This window comes from Anabrus simplex, chromosome 2 (genome assembly GCF_040414725.1).
Source record: "Anabrus simplex isolate iqAnaSimp1 chromosome 2, ASM4041472v1, whole genome shotgun sequence".
Taxonomy (NCBI): domain Eukaryota; kingdom Metazoa; phylum Arthropoda; class Insecta; order Orthoptera; family Tettigoniidae; genus Anabrus; species Anabrus simplex.
In genome coordinates this window covers 534,085,336-534,104,254 of record NC_090266.1, presented here as the reverse complement: position 1 = coordinate 534,104,254, position 18,919 = coordinate 534,085,336, and the positions used below count along the sequence as shown (strand labels likewise).

Below are 18,919 nucleotides of genomic sequence, written 5' to 3'. Positions count from 1 at the left end.
ACTCACAGCTGCACGCCCCTAATCGCACGGCCAACTCGCTCGGTGATTTTATGTTAATTGGATTTTTTAGAAAGCTTTGTCTAAAAGTAACTAGTTTTGTTGGCTATGATCAAGTCGTAGGTTCTGAGATGTTTGTACGACCATATTTATCAGCTAAAATGTGCACAACCTGTGAATACACTGCCTGAAAAAAAAACTGAAGCACCCAGAAAATATGGTCGGATATCTGTGTAACTTCGCGGGTATGTAAATGATTAAGAGTTGCAATTCTCTGCGACAGAACGGCCACCCGTCACTAGTACTTACTAATAATAATAATAATAATAATAATAATAATAATAATAATAATAATAATTTCATGTAGCTATTTCTAGCCGAGTGCAGACCCTCGTAAGGCAGACTATCCGATCAGGGTGGGCGGCATCTGCGTAGGTAACTGCGTGTTATTGTGGTGGAGGATAGTGTTGTGTGTGGTGTGTGAGTTGCAGGGATGTTGGGGACAGCACAAACACCCAGCCCCCGGGCCATTGGAATTAACCAATGAAGGTTAAAATCCCCGACCTGGCTGGGAGTCGAACCCGGGACCCTCTGAACCGAAGGCCAGTACGCTGACCATTCAGCCAACGAGTCGGACACTAGTACTTACTGAAGGCCCGGTTTCATCAGCGTGGGTTAAACTCTAACCCCATGTTACACCATTTTAATTCTGAATTTCCCTATGTATTCTTTTTCACTGAGGAAGGTTAGTTTTAAGTCTATGTTAAGGTCGGAGTTATATTAACCCCTACTTTCTCCTGGGTTAAACTGTTAGCTCGAGACTGAAAGCAAAATGGCTGCTGTAAACCATGCGTTGGATGCAGAATAGCTTTATTTAGATATGTTAAATGGTGTTCTAACGGAGATGGGTCTATAAGGGAGAACTATTTTCAAAATCTATCCGAGGAACAGTTTCTGAAAACTGTCAAAAACCGTCGTCGGTAAGGTCGTCGATGAAATTAGCGAGAGGTTACAGACAGAATTTCTCTCTCCTGTATTGTAAGTATTGATTGCATTAAGAGTTTACGCCACAGGGTCGTTCCGTATAATAGACACAACGCTGGGGTATCAAAATCTACCGTCAACAGAATGGTCTCTAAATTGTCTGTAGTTATAGCATTAATGCCGGACTGAGTGGCGCAGACGGTCGAGGGACTGGCCGTCTGACCCCAACTTGGCAGGTTCGATCCTGGCTCAGTCCGGTGGTATCTCAAGGTGCTCATATACGTTGGCCTCGTGTCGGTAGATTTACTGGCACGTGACAAGAACTCCTGCTGGACTAAATTCTGGCACCTCGGCGTCCTCGAAAACTGTAAAAGTAGTTACTGGGACGTAAACCCAATAACATTACTCCATATAACATTAACATTTGTGTAGAACTGTTGTTAAGTTGCTTCCTAATTTGATTGCTTTTAAATTCCTCTGTAATTTCTTCCCGTATGTTTTTTTTTTTTTTTTTAACCTGACACAATTGTCGTCTTGCATTCTATAATGCTTTGGTAATTATTAGTGACTAACTCAGTGAGTAATGTTTTTTCCCTAAAGCATAAACATCTGTGCCTCTGTTTCTATTCTGAATCTCTTCAATTTATTTTCCCGCCTGCTATCAGACCTATTACGAAAGAATAATTCACACTGCCGTGGAACTGTGGGGAAAAAACAAAATGCTGAGCAAAAAGGAAAAAAAGAATCCCGTACGAAGTGTGTTAATAACCACTAATTTTCAGTCGCAGCCTCCCTGTTTGGTGCGGTAGATGCTAGTAGCGAGGGTTAACACGTTGTTAGTTAACTTTGCCGAAATACACTCATGTTCGTAAAAAACAGAACACCTTGAAAGACTAGAGATAGCAAGTTCGTATTCACAGGACCTGTTCATTAGTATGTTCTGCAGAAACGATTAGCATTTGTCACCCAGGTTCAGCATGTGTCCTGTTGCGTAGTAGGCACTGGGTCCTAAATGGGTACTGATAACTTGTTCCATGCGTGATAGCATCGACGCGTATAAGGCGCGAATGGCGTCCTGGGTTATATCCATCCATGCTGCATTAACCTGGTTCCACAGTTAATCTGTGGTGATCGGCATTGGGTCACAATTCCGCAATCGTCATTTCACCATATTTTTCATTGGCGACAAGTCCGGTGATCGGGCAGGCCAGGGCAACAGTTTGACATCCTGTGACAACAAGAAGGCATGTGTTCAAGCAGCAACACGTGGTCGCGCATTGTCCTGGTGAAATGGCGTCTGGGGTGTCGTGCAGAAAACGTATGGCTACGGGTCACAGGATGTCATTCTCGTAGGTCAAACTGGTCACAAACTGGCCAGAGTGCATTTGTGATGGCACCGTCCTGTTGTTGATAACTTGTTACCATGTAAAGTTACAAACTTCATGGTTGTTCCGTATTGAATTGAGAATCACACAAGTAATTTTAATGTAAGGAAAACCACCTTTTCAATTCATACAAAACTGTTGCACATAAGTTATACTACAACATTTTTATTATTATGAAGGTACCGTTTTCGACATGTTTTCAATGTCATCATCAGCCTTTCATAAAACCGAGCAAGAGCAGCATATAGCAGCAATATACACGCATTGGGTAAAATTTGTATAAGGACACACATTTAAAATAGTTTATATAAAATATATGAGGATTGCTACACGTTGGCGGCGTAATAGTCGTATGTTGTCTGGGTACATAAGTTGAGACACTTTCTGTAAAGTTGAGCTTTGGTATGATAAAGCTTAATGAACACATTAAAATCTACCCAGCAAATCCAACACTTTTTGAAACAAACCCTAAAAAACTGTCGTTGCTTTTCAATGATCAGGAAAAAGCAAAACTTTACAACATGAATCCGGGTCTGCCCACCGCTAAGCATTCCCTAAGATCCACAAGACCGGTGCCCCTATCCGGCCAGTTATTAATTATAGGCCTAGCCCGCTTTATAAACTTTCTCAGTTCATTCAGAAATTCTTAAAGAATAATAGGTTTTTGTCAGATCTGTAAAAAGAACTATAGAAATTAGATAACTTTGAAATACAACCCCATCATTCCATCGACTCGTTCAACATTACTAATATGTATCCAAGTCTTAATGTATGTATGTATGTTCAGTCCACAGCCCTAAGGCTGGTTGGATACTCAACAGTTCCACCATCAGCTGTCATAGATGGCCTAGGCATCACTGAAGAGGCGTACTAGGGAAATGAGGAGTGAGGTATTTTCCCATTGCTTTCCTCACCGGGCCAGGAGTTTCGATTACATATCAGTCTGCCAAGCCCACTGAAATGCATGCACCTACTGACCCTATGAGCAACATTTTCACACCATTCGTAGCAGGGACTGGCTGCATAAGGAATGACATTACTAGCATCGCTCATACCTCAGTCACTTTCAAATTGTCAAAGCCAAGGATAAGGCAGAGACAGATCAATTAAAGTAACAAAATTGCTCTAGCCTATACCAGAAGACGTAGTGCACTGTAAACACTAGGTCCTGCTAGCAAAGGCATCAGAAAATTAATTCCTGTCATTGAAAGAAATCTAAATACACACAGTTCCCTAAGCAAACTTCAGATCCAAGACTTCATGAAGGTCCTGAAATTAGTAGTCAATAATATTTCTTTATCTTTGAAAGCATCATATATCAACAGGGTGGACTGGCAATAGGGTCACCGGCTTTGGGGATCTTAGCGGAAATATATCTAGATTTCTTAGAACGATTGATAACGATGGCACTTTTGCCAATATTTTATTTTGGTCTAGATACGTCGATACTTTGGTAATACTTGACGATAGTACTACTAGCGCTATCTCTACTCTTGACAGCCTCAACAATATAGATCCAGATATTAAATTCACCCTCAAGTCAGAATCCAACAAACAAATTAACTTTCTAGACCTCACGATAAGCAGCCGCCCATCCTCCCTAATATACAGTAATAACCCACACAAACTGCTACAACCATAAGATAGTATTCTACACATCCTTACTCACAAAAATGTGCTACTTATAATAGCATGGTCGACCGCGCATTTAAAATACCAATGTCAAAGACAAATTTAAAGAAAGAATTCTAAGACACAATATGTTCCATTGTTAAATTTATTGGATATAATGACTGTTTCATAGAAAGAATAATTAATTAATTCAAGCATCGACTAAATACAACGTTAGAAAAAGAAAAACCCAATCCTGTTACATGTTCTACCTTCACTTTCAACGAAAACGTTTACAGTATCACCAACATTTTTAAGAAACATAATATCAAGATATCCTTTCGTACCTATAATAGGAATGTAGAAATAATACGTAACTCCAACACAATAAACAAAAATAACACCTTCTTGAGGTCAGGGGTATACCGGTTTAGTTGCAATAACTGTAATTTCTCGTACATAGGACAGACCAGAAGAAACTTCAATTAGGTACATGGAACATGTCAATGCTATTAAATACAATAGGTTTTCGGCAGTGGGCCAACATATGCATGACGTGAAACATAATTTTGCCACTATAGACCAAGACTTAGAGATACTCAGGACCTTAAGAAAAGCCCTCTTAGATGTCACCGAAAATTGCTTCGTACACCTTGATCAGTTTTTCAACCCCAATTTAAACCTAAATGACATTTCTGAGAGACCCAAGATTCTTTACGACTTTCTTATCACAGTTTTTAAAGATATTAAGTTTTCGAGAAAGCGTTCGATCTTCCACGCATTACATAACATCCTCCCTTGCCATACGTCCCTACTGCATTGCCCTCCAGACCCACCCCCAACACCACCCCCGTAGGCGGTTCCTCTCCAAGCCCCTCCCTTCTCTTCCTCCCCTCTCTTATCTACCTCCACTCTACCCCCACAAATCAGCTCCAGTTGTCAACTCCTCTCCATAGAGTAAGCTTCTTGGTATGCTACGGCAAGGTGAGTTTCACACTGTAAATCTCTATACCTTTGCTTCATATGACTTGCCCTTTATAGAACACCATATTAAAATCAGCTCCCGTTTCTTCTCTTGATTTCACATTCTGCTTGAACTGAGGAACCTCGGTCCTACATATCATCCTAAGACCTACATGTACACTGAAAACCACCTTTCGACGTGCATAGTACAATTTTAAGATAAGAAGACTATGCCACCAACAGCGCTTAGATTATTCCTCAGTGCTGCATTTCACTATGAATAGGACACTTATCAAGATTTTAATGTATTCATTAAGCTTTATCATACCACAGCCCAAATTTACAGAAAGTACCTCAACTTATGTACCAAGACGACAACGCTTAGCAATTGACAGCATTTCATAGAGGCCGCATTGTGGGACTGCATGAGGCTGGTTGATTGTATCGTGTAATTGCCAGGCATGTGGGTCATTCAGATGTCACAGTGGCCTGATGTTGGTCTCGGTGGGTACCTCAGGGCATCAATCATGTTGTGCAGGTTCGGTTCGACCAAGAACCATGACCCCAGGGGAGGACGGTTATATGGTGCGCCAAGCATTTCAGGATACCATAACTTCAGCACCCGCCATCTTTGAACATGTACTGGAGACTCTACAACATCCTGTGAGTTCCCGCACAGTGTCTCAATGACTCGCATCCGCTGTATTGGGGTCCTACCGCCCCATGCATCGATTGCCATTGACACCAGAACACCAACGCCTGCGTTTGGAGTGGTGCCTTGCCCGGGGACGTGGACAGAGGATAACTGGCTTCGCATCATGTTCAGTGATGAGTCCTGCTTCTCCATATCCTCAGATGACCGTCGTGTGCGGGTTTGGAGGCATCGAGGGCAGAGGGCAGTTCCTGCCCATATTGTGGAAAGACACACAGGCGTAATCCCTGGCATCATGGTGTGGGGAGCCATAGGATATGCATTCAGGTCACCTCTAATAGTGCTTCGGCAGACTTTGATGGCACAGCGATACGTCACAGACATTCTGCATCCGCATGTCCTACCCCTTATGGCACAGCACCCTGGGACAGTGTTCCAACAAGATAATGCAAGTCCACACATAGCAAGTGTGTCTATGGACCTGCCTTGAGCATGTTGAGGTCCTTGCGTGGCCAGCAAGATCTCCGGACCTCTCCATCATTAAACACATGTGGGATGACATTGGAAGGGGACTCCATCTCAGTACCAACCTGCAGGATCTGAAGGTACAGCTGCAACAACTGTGGGCGAGCTTTCCTTTAGGAAAGGATCCAAAGGCTGTTTGACACCATTCCAAACCGCATAAGGGCATGCATTGCGGCTAGTGGGGGGTGCGACACTCTACTGGCCTGGGACCAATATTCCACCTGTAACTGCCGAAGGCCTTGTCTCTTTCATCCCATATTGTAATCAGTTTGGTAAAGGCACATAGTCTTTCAGCATATTATACATAGGCCTATTATATAGTTTCATTCACTTTCAATCACTCCTGGGTGCTTCACTTTTTTTGTTAGTCAGGGTATAAAACAGTGACAAACTTGTACATAAAATTAGATAGTGTGCTTATTGAACCATGTGGTAGTATTTGATGAACAGGGGTTTAAATCTTAAAAAGTAAATCTTTTGCATCCTAATGACGTCACAAGTGTAAAAAAAATCTTAAAATTTATTTTTTTCTTCTAATGACGTCACGCCAAAATAGGGAGGGTGACCCGAAAGTCCAATATTTGATGAGGAATATTGGAGGTAGAGAGGTAATAATTGGCACACGATTGGCATAATAAGAAATAAATTAACAATACAATATATCAAGACTGATGCAATATCATTTACTTGCTATATCGTATTGAAAAGGTGGACCCACTTGTCAATTTATTTCTTATAATTTCACTTCTGTATGGAACAAAAATAAAATTTATAGCCTATAAACACTATTGGCATGACATGGGGTTTTATTGACATCAAAATAAAGTACAGAAAATGACCAACAGATGATGCTGGGCAGCTACATGTCAGATACAAATGGCCACACATGCTTGACATGACATGGGGTTTTATTGACACTGAGTGCCAAACAGGCCAACAGATGGTGCCGGACAGCGACACGTCAGTGATGCCGCATGAGACCCGTGTATGGTATAAAAGGAGCTGTCGTAGTAGAGGTTGTCATATGTGTCTGCAATCGTGGCACATCATACTTGGCCTGCCCGGTCCCCCAACCTCAATCCATGTGATTACTGGTTGTGGGGTTACCTGAAGTCGCAAGTCAACCGTGATCATCAGACCTCATTATAGATCCTAAAAGACAACATCTGACAACAATTTCTCACCATACGTATGAATATATTGTACAGTGCTGTTCACAACATTTCCCCTTGACTGCAGGTAGTGTTGATGAATGACAGCCGACATGTTGAACTTGTCTTAAAAAAAACATTGTCTTTGCTAAACCTTGATTGTTATGCTAATTATTGCTTGTGTATTGTATGTAGCACCATCTATTGGTCATTTTCTGTAATTTACTTGGTGTCTATAAAACCCCATGTCATGACAATCGTGTGTCAGTTATTACCTCTACCTCCAGCATTCCATAAAATATTGTTTTATCAAATGTTAGTGGACTTTTCAGTCACCCTGTATAATGATGTTTGATGAATGCCAGATTCATCCTATTGGATTGGTTGAGTCTTGAGAAAGTATGACTACCGTATAAGAGTTTCAATATTCACAATACAATCGTGAATGTGACATGAGTACTGCTGTTTCGAAATCCACAAAGTGGTGCAATAGGACTTGTGTGGAAGTGGTGCTAAGAATAAGATGCAAATTGTCCTGGAAAGAGCTTCAATAGTGTTGATTGTATTTGAGTTTATATTCTTATGATGTTTCATGAAAGCTTGAAATCAAAGTTTAGTATGATTAATTAGCATTTGTAGGATCATGTAAGATGACCAACATTTGGTTGAAACTAGACCCACATTGTGCATGCATACAAACATATATGTGATGTATAATCACACATGGTAAACATGTATTGATTAGGTGGGACCTTTCTCTAAACTCATTGTAACTGCTGTTTTTGTAGCGTCGGGATCAGTTTTCAACAACTTTATGCGTAATTGTTCATAAGCAACATTCTTTTTGTTTTTTTTATTGATGTATTTGTTATTTTCCATAAGCACTGATTAGAATAGTATAGCTGGATGAATTCATTTTAAAATGCTCTATGTATAATTCTCAAGTCTAACATTATGTCCTACGAGCAAAGTGCTCAGCCGGAGCAATTGACTACTAATTACGCTAAGACTGAAGACCCCACACATGCTCCAACTTGCTTGCAGGCTTACCTGTACACGCACAGGAGATCAGCTGCCGACAGATTTACTAAGAGCCAAACCTAACATGGTACAGAGTCAATATTTTACTTTTAATCTTACCTGTCATCTTAGAACTGTGCAGGTAAGACAGACACTACGACGGATCGTCTGTGGGGCCCTTGACTTTTCTGTGATAATTTTCATTCCATAATTTTCAATAATCTCGCTCAACATGTCGAGTTGCCCTTGTAGGCCTACTTCTTCTGTTTGCTCCCCATACCACAATATCATCTGCAAACATCTCCCTGTCACGGTATTTTACCCTTTTCTCCTTCACAATTGTGTCCATAACCATTATAACAGTAGCAACAGCACACTTCCTTTTGTGGTCCATTTTCATTCCAAAACCACTCTCCTCCCCACATGTGCCTGGACACTACTGCAACAATTTTTGTATGTTGCTTGCTCATATTCTATCATTTTTTGTTTTCCAAATCCTTTCTGTTTTGTTACTTTCCATACCTTTGTTCTAGGTACTCTTATCATAAGCCTTTTCTAAATCAAGGAATTTTGTCACCATATCTCCTCCGTATCCTCAATGTTTTTCCATTAAGTGCCTCATACTGAAGATAGGGTGTGATGTTGATTTTCCATTTCAAAATCCACGTTGGTCTTCTTGTAATTGTCCTTCCACCTTTCTTTCCATTGTCTTTTCTAGTAACCTTTCCATTATTTTTGCTACCTGAGATATGAGTGCGATTTCCCAATAATGATCACATCTTCTTGTCCCCCTTCTTAAATATAAGTATTATTACTCATTTATTACAGTCATTTGGTACTTTCAGTATAGGGGGGGGGGGGAAAAAGCATCTGTGGTACGTGAAAAGAAAATTATGTTAAGCATTTATTAGTGCTGTGATGTAGGCACAGTAAGTCTGTTACGATATTCTGTTATTAATAATTCTAGATTGTCATATTATTTTAGTTGGTAGCTTGTGCAGCTCATTCTGTCAATCACAACCGATACTAGTGTTTCTTGTGCAATGAATGGACTGTAAGAGGAAGTGAATTTGAGGGTTGGATTCTGTATGTTCTCATACTAAAATATATTATAAAAGTTTTCTATTGTATTTAATGTGCTTTTATTATTTTATGATTGTTTGTTTTTTAGTACCCCGATTAGATCTGCCTAGTTTGGAGAGTGGATATCATGGCTTAGTAAAGGAAAACGAAACCCTCGTGGAGGTGAGGCCGAGGATCAAGGCGATTGGTGCTAAGATATGCAGTTTTCGAATCGTCAACAAACATCATGGGGAAGCGCCTTTTGAGGTATGTTAAATCTGATATTACCAATTGTTGATTATTTTTGTGGTTTGGTAGTAGTAGAAAAGGGACTACATACAGAACTGGACAGAATTAGGTAAATCTCAGTTCTCTTGGTTGGGGGGGAATCAAAACATTTTATGTATATCCATTGTATTCTTTTATTTTTCTGCTTAGTTCCCATTATTATCAAGGCACATGCCATTATCGGGCACTGTTTTTGTATCCTTACCTTGCAGAATGATTTTCTTTTGATGAAAGCTGCGTGTTCATTATTTCTTTGATACACTCATCTGTTTGAAATGCTGGCAACCTTTTTCTGTCCAGGGACACATGAAATCTTGTTTTGATTGTAATACACAGAGAATAGCATGTTAGTGCATTGTATAGCATTAATGCTTGTACCTGGTAAAATGTCTGCAATTGTGGTTGTACATGTGGTACTTGTTTCATATCCCTCACAAAGCTGATGAATGTGCGGTAGAGTTCCAGTAATTTGAGTCAATTGAGGCCGACATTACCTCGAAGGGCAAACACTTCAAATTGCACGCAAATAAGAAAATCAAATGATAATGCACGAATAAATGTTTAATGAGGACAAAAAAAATGTTGAACCATATAGTACCTATACATACCTGTATTGGATATGGGCTAACATTACCCTTTTAAAAGAAACATAAAATTTAATTTTTTGTGAAATCTTCTTTTGTTTTGAAATACAGCCTAGTTTTTGAACAGCAATATCATGATTTTTCTAAGAAGCATAGCATCAGTTGGCTCAGCTTCCACATGCTGTTCAACTTAACGCAGTGCTGCGTTCCTTATGTATATACACTCATGTTCATAAAAGACAAAACACCATGAAAGACTGGAGATAGGAAGTTCATATTCACAAGACCATGTGCATTAGTATGATCTGAAGAAATGATAGCATTTGAGCCATGTCAGCCCTCAGGTTCAAGGTCCACATTCATATCTCGGCGCACTGCCAGCGACTGGTAAAATGTGCCTGTGGCTCTCATTTTCGCTATAAACCAAAGGTAATGGATCAATGTGACTTGAGCATATGTCTAGGATGCTTCACAGATGTGTGCAAGAACTGTTCCGTCAAATGAATGAGTTTGAAAGAGGGCGTATTATTGGCATGAGGGAACGTGATGCATCCATCCAGGAAATTGCTGCTCGTATGGGACGAAGTGTGTCGGCAGTGCAACAGGTGTGTACAGAATGGTTCACAAAAGGCTGGAGAATACGAGATGGTCTGCTGGCACCACGCAGACCCCCCCCCGAGAAGATGGACACCTCATTCGAATGGCATTGCAGTCCTCCTCGGCTCTGGCATAGCAGTGGAACAGTGTAACACATAATACACTATCAGGAGTGAATATCAGTCACCATTTATTACTAGGGAGCAGCTCTTTATGTGCTGAAAATGTGAAAAATATTTTTTATGTGCTGAAAAACTTTAAAATGTGAAGACCCCACGGAAAGAACGGGGTAAGTCCATTTTTCTCGAAAATGAGTTTATGGCGCATTCTGATGGCCAGCTATCATCACTACAGATCTGTTGAAATTAATTTCAAATAACGCGGCAAGTCACTGAGAAACAGAGGTTTATAATTTTAGTGGAAACTGAAAGATCGTCCCAAGTCCTCTTCCTCGTGGAAAGAACGGGGCAAGTCCAAACGCATTTTGTTCCACAGCTGCTTACAGCAGTTCGGTCAGTTGAGTTGTGAGCTCGCACGCGGTAAGTTGTGGTTAAAGTTATTCAGTGTTCTTTTTTCGTATAATAGTGTTAACTGTTAAATTTGAGAGTGGTGTGGTTCGTGTGGGATCTCTAAAATGAGTGGATCTTTGGAAGATGAAGGTGAGAAGCCATCTGTTCAGCAAGCAGCTAAAAAGAGAAAACGTTATGGTAGAATGAGTACAGTTTGTAGGGATCTGAGGGCAATGTCTCATGTGTTAGGCAATGACTGCAAATGTTCTTTATTTGAGTGTTTCAAAATAATCGAACCCCACGAAAGAGCAGAACTTATCAGGAACATTAATTTGCTATGTAACTGGAACGATCAATCTTCTTATTAAACCAGCTTAATTTCTGTGACATTAATTGCTCGTAGAAGGCCTAGGCATGTTGATTCCAATGCAGGAGATTGCTCTTTCCGCTACATAGTAAGAATCAAACAAAATGGCTCCATGAAGGAAATTCCTGTTTGTCAAAATGCCTTCATTGCTTTTCATGAAATAACAAAGCGCAGATTGGCGACAATACAGTCGTGTATGAAGGAAACAGGAAAATCTAAGGATTAAAGAGGCACACATTGTAATCGGCCATGGAAAAATCCAAAGAAAAGGAGGAAGCTCTTATAAACCACATAGGTTCATTTAAGGGAAGGAAGAGCCACTATGGAAAGGAAAAGACAGAAAGAATTTACCTTCCAGAAGAACTAACGATAAAAAAAATGCTATGAATTATATAAAGAAGCATACCCTGAACTTCTAGTTTCATACGAGACCTACAGAAAGGTGTTTAATAGCAAATTTAACTTGTCATTTGGGTACCCACGTACCGATACCTGTTCAACATGTGACAAATTTCAAGCAGAATTAAAGACTTTGAATGCAAAACTTTCACAGAATGTCGCTGAACAAGAAAAACAAGAGATTACAGATACAATTAAATTACTTACTATGGAAAATCAGGTTCACCAGTTAAGAGCTATTACGTTTTATACGAGGAAGCGAATAGCAAGGAAACAAAGTAAAAAGACAGCTGGAATGGAAGCAGTTTGCATGGACTATCAAAAGAACTTACCCCTGCCTAACATCAGCACTAATGATGTCTATTACAAGAGTCAACTGTCTTTCTACAATTTCAACATTCATCGACTGTCTGATCGTGATGCAGTATTTTATACTTATACTGAAGATGTATGCCTTTGCTGGCAGGATGTAGTGTTTACAGTGCACTATGTCTTCTGGTATGGCCTAGAATAAATTTGTTACTCTCATTGGCCTGTCTCAGTCTCATCCTTGGCTTTGACAGTATGAAAGTGACCGAGGTATGAGAGATGCCAGTAATGCAATTCCTTATGCAGCCAGTCCCTGTTATGAATGGTGTGAAAATATCGCTCATAGGGTCGGTTGGTGCATGCATTTCAGTGGGCTTGGCAGACTGATATGCAATAGCAAACTTCTGGCTCAGTGAGGAAAGCAACGGGAAACTACCTCACTCCTCACTTCCCTAGTATGCCTCTTCAGTGACACCCAGGCTATCTATGACAGCTGTTGGTGGAGCTGTAGAGGATCAAACCAGCCTTCAGGCTGAATACCAACACTGAAGATGTAGGGAATAAAGGAGCGAATGAAGTTGTTAGTTTTCTGCATAATTATGAGTGAGGTCCTTGATCCAAAAGTCAGGGTTCTTGTGATATTCCGTGATTCCTGCTCGGGACAGAATAAGAACTACGCAATGTTTTTATATCTTCACTATGTTGTTCACACCATTAAGAGATTAGATAGTGTCAAAATTGTATTTCCGATAAGAGGACACTCGTATATGAAATGTGATAAGAACTTCGGTTTGATAGAAAAGAAAACTGTTGCAGAGGTACCAGATGACTGGGTTAATGCATTCCAAACCGCAAGAGTCAATCCAAGGCCTTTTAAAGTAATTCCTGTTGAACAGGAGATTATACGTGTTTGGACAACCTTTTTGAAATGCCATTATAAACCGAAGTGCTCTTTCAAGACATGACCACACGGAGAAGCTCTGGTTGTGAAGGAAGATAAGCTCTTCAAATACAGGACTACCTTCAACGGAGCCTTTGAATCTGTAGATTTGGAACGTTCTGGTGATTTACAAGTGGACATGGAACCTCAGTATCAACAACATGTACCTGAAGAATTCTTACAGCCTCAGCGAGCATATAATGGTAAGTTTTCTGTAATATGAGACTGATTTTTATAGGGCAAACCAAAATTAATGTTATGCAAATAACTAAGTCTAGTGGTATATTTTCAGAGCTCCTGCCAATATCTTATGAGTAGGGCTCGGATTGATATGCTCGAAAACAATGTGTTGTATGCTTGATAGATATGCTCGAAAAACCCATTATATGCTCAATAGATATGCTCGAAAAACCCATTATATGCGGTTAAATATGCAGAATATGCTCGAGAAACACTGTTAAAAACTATAGAAATGAAAGTGAAACGAAAAAAACCAAGAGTATATCTTTATATAAGAGCTTTATTTTCTAATTGTATGTATGATACACTGCGATATACTCGCATTCAAGTTTCAAGTATATATATGAATATATATGAATAAAAATAAAAGTTACAATTTAAAAGTTAATTTACAAAATGTTCAGAATTAGGCGAGTCAATGAAGTAGATCTGCATTGGTCTGTACAGCAAGAATTCTTTCTATGTTTTCAGTTTTGACTGATTTTCTTAAATCAGTCAATAAAAGTTTCTATGATGAGAACTATCTTTCAACGTCAACTGACACGAGAGGTAAATGCTGCTTCTTGTGCAGAGTAGTTCGGAAAATCCTCTGATGGTGCAGACTCTCAAAGTCCAATGCTGCACTCCAACCGGGATTTCGAGCCAGCACAAACACAAACTATTGTTTCACAGTTTTCCCGGTCTCTCCAGGCCACGAGTCGGCTTCTTGGATGACTTCTTGTATTGTAGCGACCACATCAACCTACACCATCCGTCACGATTCCAACTTTAGGATGACCTCAGGAATCTTGATTAATTAATTTCATTTTTGTTCCGTATTGATATCTAGCACATATCATAGAAAGAAAGAGAGATCCACCTAATCAATACTTATTTATTAAAAATTCTTTTAAAAAACAGGACCGGTTTCGACTTCTCACCAAGTCATCTTCAGCTAACATACATTTACATTAGACTACACATATTCTCAATAGTAATACCTTGCCAAATTTTAAACAATTTTGTATTGAATGACATCAAGTAGTCATGTTTTTGAGTGGTTGTCCTGTTTGTATATTTAAGTTTGTTAGATGACTAGTATTAAAAGGATAACTATTTTGAAACACATTAAAAATTTACATTATAGGGTAAAACACATTGCTATGTACACTTGTACAATCACCTTTCAAGTTATACGGATAAAACAAATTCTTAATACAGTTTGTCAGGTGTAAAAAGGTAATATACTTGAATACAGCTGTATAAGCTCTTATAATGTTGTGTTAGGCTTTTTACCTTGTCAAGTGAAAAAACATGAGTTGGAAGTTAGATTGATATACACATAATGAAACGTATTACATTCATAATAATAGTAAAATAGGTAACTTACAAACTGTGTTGATTGACAAGTTGTAAACCATGTAGAATACATTAATTGCACACAAGGTGAAAGTACACTTCAAGATGCAAACGTCTATTGATGAATCAAATGAAAAGTATAAACATTCGTGAAGGTATATGTTGAGCTCATGTGGGGCATTTGTTTCGTTGCGTATGCATGCTAAGTTCATATGGGGCATTTAGCATCATTATACAATGTTTACATTGAGTCCAAACACTGCGTAGCTTGCATTTTTCTAATATTGTCAAAGTGTTCTGGTTTGAAGATGAGTGTGTGCTGTTGAAGTTATTAATCTTGAAACCATAAAAGCAGGATACACTGGTGTGTAAAGCAGTTGTTGTAGGTAGCCCTCTTCCAGTCTATGACATCTGATAACTATCTGTAAGAGGTAAATTAAGTTAATTAGAAATTTAAAGGTGTTTGAGTTTGTCAACTTGTGTGTGTGTACGTAACAGTTACTTACTGCTGTTGAATGGTTGAGAAGCGTACAGCTTAGCTGCTTGGCTTGTACTATAGCGTGTACTTCTGGTGCTGGTGTCCATCGCCGCGAGGGGAGTGGAGGGGTACGTAGGGAGAGTTATGGGAGTAGGGGCGGAGTTAGGCGTGTACGTCACTTGCGCTGTGGTTTGTGTGTGACGTTGTTTGTTTACTATTGTGAGATAGTAGTTCTTTACAATAGGGATAATTTTGTTAAATAAAATATTAGTTTTTTCAGTTGTTTCGTTAATGTTGAAATTGGGGTTGGTATATTGGTCTATTGTTATGTAAAGTTCTTCTGTAATATTGAGTAAGGGTCCTTTGGGGTTTGTATTTAATATTTTCATATTATTATCTATGTTGGTAAAATTATGTTTATAATCGACCATGTGTTGACCTATCGCCAAAAAATGATTATGCTTTATAGCATTGACGTGTTCGTTGTATTTGACAATAAAATTTCTACTGGTACATCCTATTAACTTGTTAGGCAATTATTGCATCTGATTCGGTAGACTCCGGATGAGGTCCCCCGCCTCCGGCATACTAGCCGAAATATATATAGACCACCTCGAATACACCTCAATCAGTACAATAGACGGAATATTCTTTTGGTGCAGATTTGTTGATGACGTTCATGCCATCATCGATAATAGACTAACTAATGATAACACCGTTTTGGACAGAATAAACACCATAGACCCACATATGCAGTTTACAAAAGAATCTGAGAATAACTGCAAATTAAACTATCTTGATTTGACTATCACTAGACAGGCAAATCATTTGACCTTCAAAATTTATCGTAAGCCCACTCGTACAATGACCACAATAAGAACAGATTTCATTCATCCCAATTCCCATAAAAAAGCAGCATATTACAGTATGGCTCATAGAGCCTTTAATATACCACTGTCAAAAACTGACTTCAACGAAGAAATACATCTGATCCAAGAAATAGCAAAAAAGAATGGATACCAAAAAAAAATAGCTTTTCAATTATTCAGAAGTTCAAAAATCGACCCAAAACAAAATTATTAAAAATAGACAAACCTAAGAAAAACTACGGAACCTTCACCTTCAATAACACACACATATACCCATTAACTAACATTTCCAGAAAACACAACCTCGAAATAGCCTTTAGGACTACACACAATAGCAGTAGCATCGTACATAATTCCAAGACCGTTAACAATAACAACATATACCTTCGTTCCGGAGTCTACCGAATCAGTTGCAATAATTGCCTAACAAGTTATAAGAGCTTATACAGCTGTATTCAAGTATATTACCTTTTTACACCTGACAAATTGTATTAAGAATTTGTTTTATCTGTATAACTTGAAAGGTGATAGTACAAGTGTACATAGCAATGTGTTTTACCCTATAATGTAAACTTTTAATGTGTTTCAAAATAGTTATCCTTTTAATATTAGTCTTCTAACAAACTTAAATATACAAACAAGACAACCACTCAAAAACATGACTACTTGATGACATTCAATAAAAAATTGTTTAAAATTTGGCAAGGTATTACTATTGAGAATATGTGTAGTCTAATGTAAATGTATGTTAGCTGAAGATGACTTTGTGAGAAGTCAAAACCGGTCCTGTTTTTTTTTTAATTTTTTATAAATAGGTATTGATTAGGTAGATCTCTCTTTCTATGATATGACCTCAGGAATGACGCTCTTGTAGGCGTTTATGAAAGTGAAGGGTGGCATCAAGTCCTTCATTTTGAAAACGTATTGATCACCTGGAAAAATATATAATTGAAAAACATTAGCCGAGGATAATAACTGAGAAAATTACAAAATTAGGCGCCGTATGATGGAGAAAACATAAAAGGTATGAAAAGAATGATAGAGAAAACCTCGAAAATGAGAAGATTTTAAACATTTCAAGTAGTCTTACCTCTTCAATTGCCCTAGGATTTTCACCATAATATAAGGCAGCCAAGATCCAAGTTCCCCATCGCGTCAGTATGGGCTCAGGAGGTAAAGGGAGCACTGGATGCATCGTCTTGAAGGCACGTACGCGAGAAGGAGACTTGACGAAAATTTTCTTCACTGAAGAAATGATGCTGTTGACGCTGGACGGTTTTTCGCGCATCTCCTCAGCAGTTCTGTGCATTGCATGGGCAAGACACGTAACATGTAACATCTTCGGTTAGAGAAGCTTGAAGCTCTTCCCAGCCTTAATCATGTAGGGAGCAGCGTCAGTCACCAATGCGAGTACTTTGTTTACTTCCTCATCTGAAAAGTTTGGCCACAGCAAGCCTGAAACAGGAATGCATAAAATGAAGGGTGAACAGATTCTTGACATGTCGTACGACTGTAAGAGGTATTTAACTATCAGAACTATCAGTCTTCACTGAGCATACGTAGCATGCATTGAAATTATAGCCAGACTGTACTTATTCTTCTTTGGCAAAACGCTCGAAAAATAAATTAACAAAAGTATAGTTACGCAGAGCTGCTTGCGCTGTTTACACAGTGGTACCATGGTTTGTCACATCTAGCTCCCTGCACAGAATTAAGTGGCCCTTTTCCGGTTCACTGGGACTGAGTTTTCCAACAATAATGTTGGCCATGTATCTTCCACAACTGTCTGTGGTCTCGTCTGTAGATAACCAAAGTGGGTGGCTCCCGATGTCGTCCCTGTTTGCGTGTAGAGCCTGGTGTAAAAAGTATCTGAATGAATATAATTCATGGAATGAAGGTATTACCGAGAGATTACCTTCATCCATGTTAAAATTACTTCTAAATTGTTTAAACGAGAATGCGGAATCCGGCAATCGTGCATGAATTAATACTTTATACTCTGAAGAAATTTAATTTTTATATAGTGTCGACTCATGAGGCAACTCTCTTCCTCCAAAGTCCTTGAAGAGAGCTCTAATCTCAGTATGTTCGACCTTGTAGAGGGGTATGTTGGCGCTTAAGAACACCCTTCAAACTCTGAAAGAGAACTCGTCCAAGTGCTGTTGCTGGTTGAACAAAGGTTGTATCAGTGCTTCTTTCTTCGATTTCCTTTTTTTTTAAATTCTTTGACTTTTGCTGAGTGCCCACTTGTGGCTTTACTTTGGGAAAATTGAAAACCCTTCGAAATCTTGATCTGAAAATAAATAGGTAGATACGCATAAGTGAGAAAAAATACATTGAATGAATTAAAACAAAGCATTGTAGACTATGAAATTATTTTCAAATATTACAGTAGAAATACGAGCACCCTCTCAACGATCTCATGAAAAACCAGCAAATGCGAATGTCGATTTCTGCCTCCGAAATGTAAAATCTGAGGATCTGACGGGTCTACACTCCGAATTCTTACAGTGAAGGCATATATATTTTGAATGCAGATCTGCCTCTAAATGCAAAACACCTGCTCATCAATGGTGAGATATGGGCCTGCCTCATAATTATGTGCATAATTTTATGAAAGATTCCCAAAGGTCCATTATTGGTGCGAAGCG

General features: G+C 39.0%; 1 protein-coding gene across 2 annotated transcripts in view; it reads left to right on the top strand.

The window, feature by feature from the left end:
- Cals (calsyntenin-1) overlaps positions 1-18,919 on the top strand; it is a 466,513-nt gene that overhangs the window by 44,100 nt on the left and 403,494 nt on the right. For both annotated transcript variants that reach the window (XM_067140904.2, XM_067140903.2), the window contains exon 2: positions 9,460-9,617. In XM_067140904.2, the coding sequence (XP_066997005.1) occupies positions 9,460-9,617 (158 nt within the window). The remainder of the gene's footprint in view (positions 1-9,459; positions 9,618-18,919) is intronic.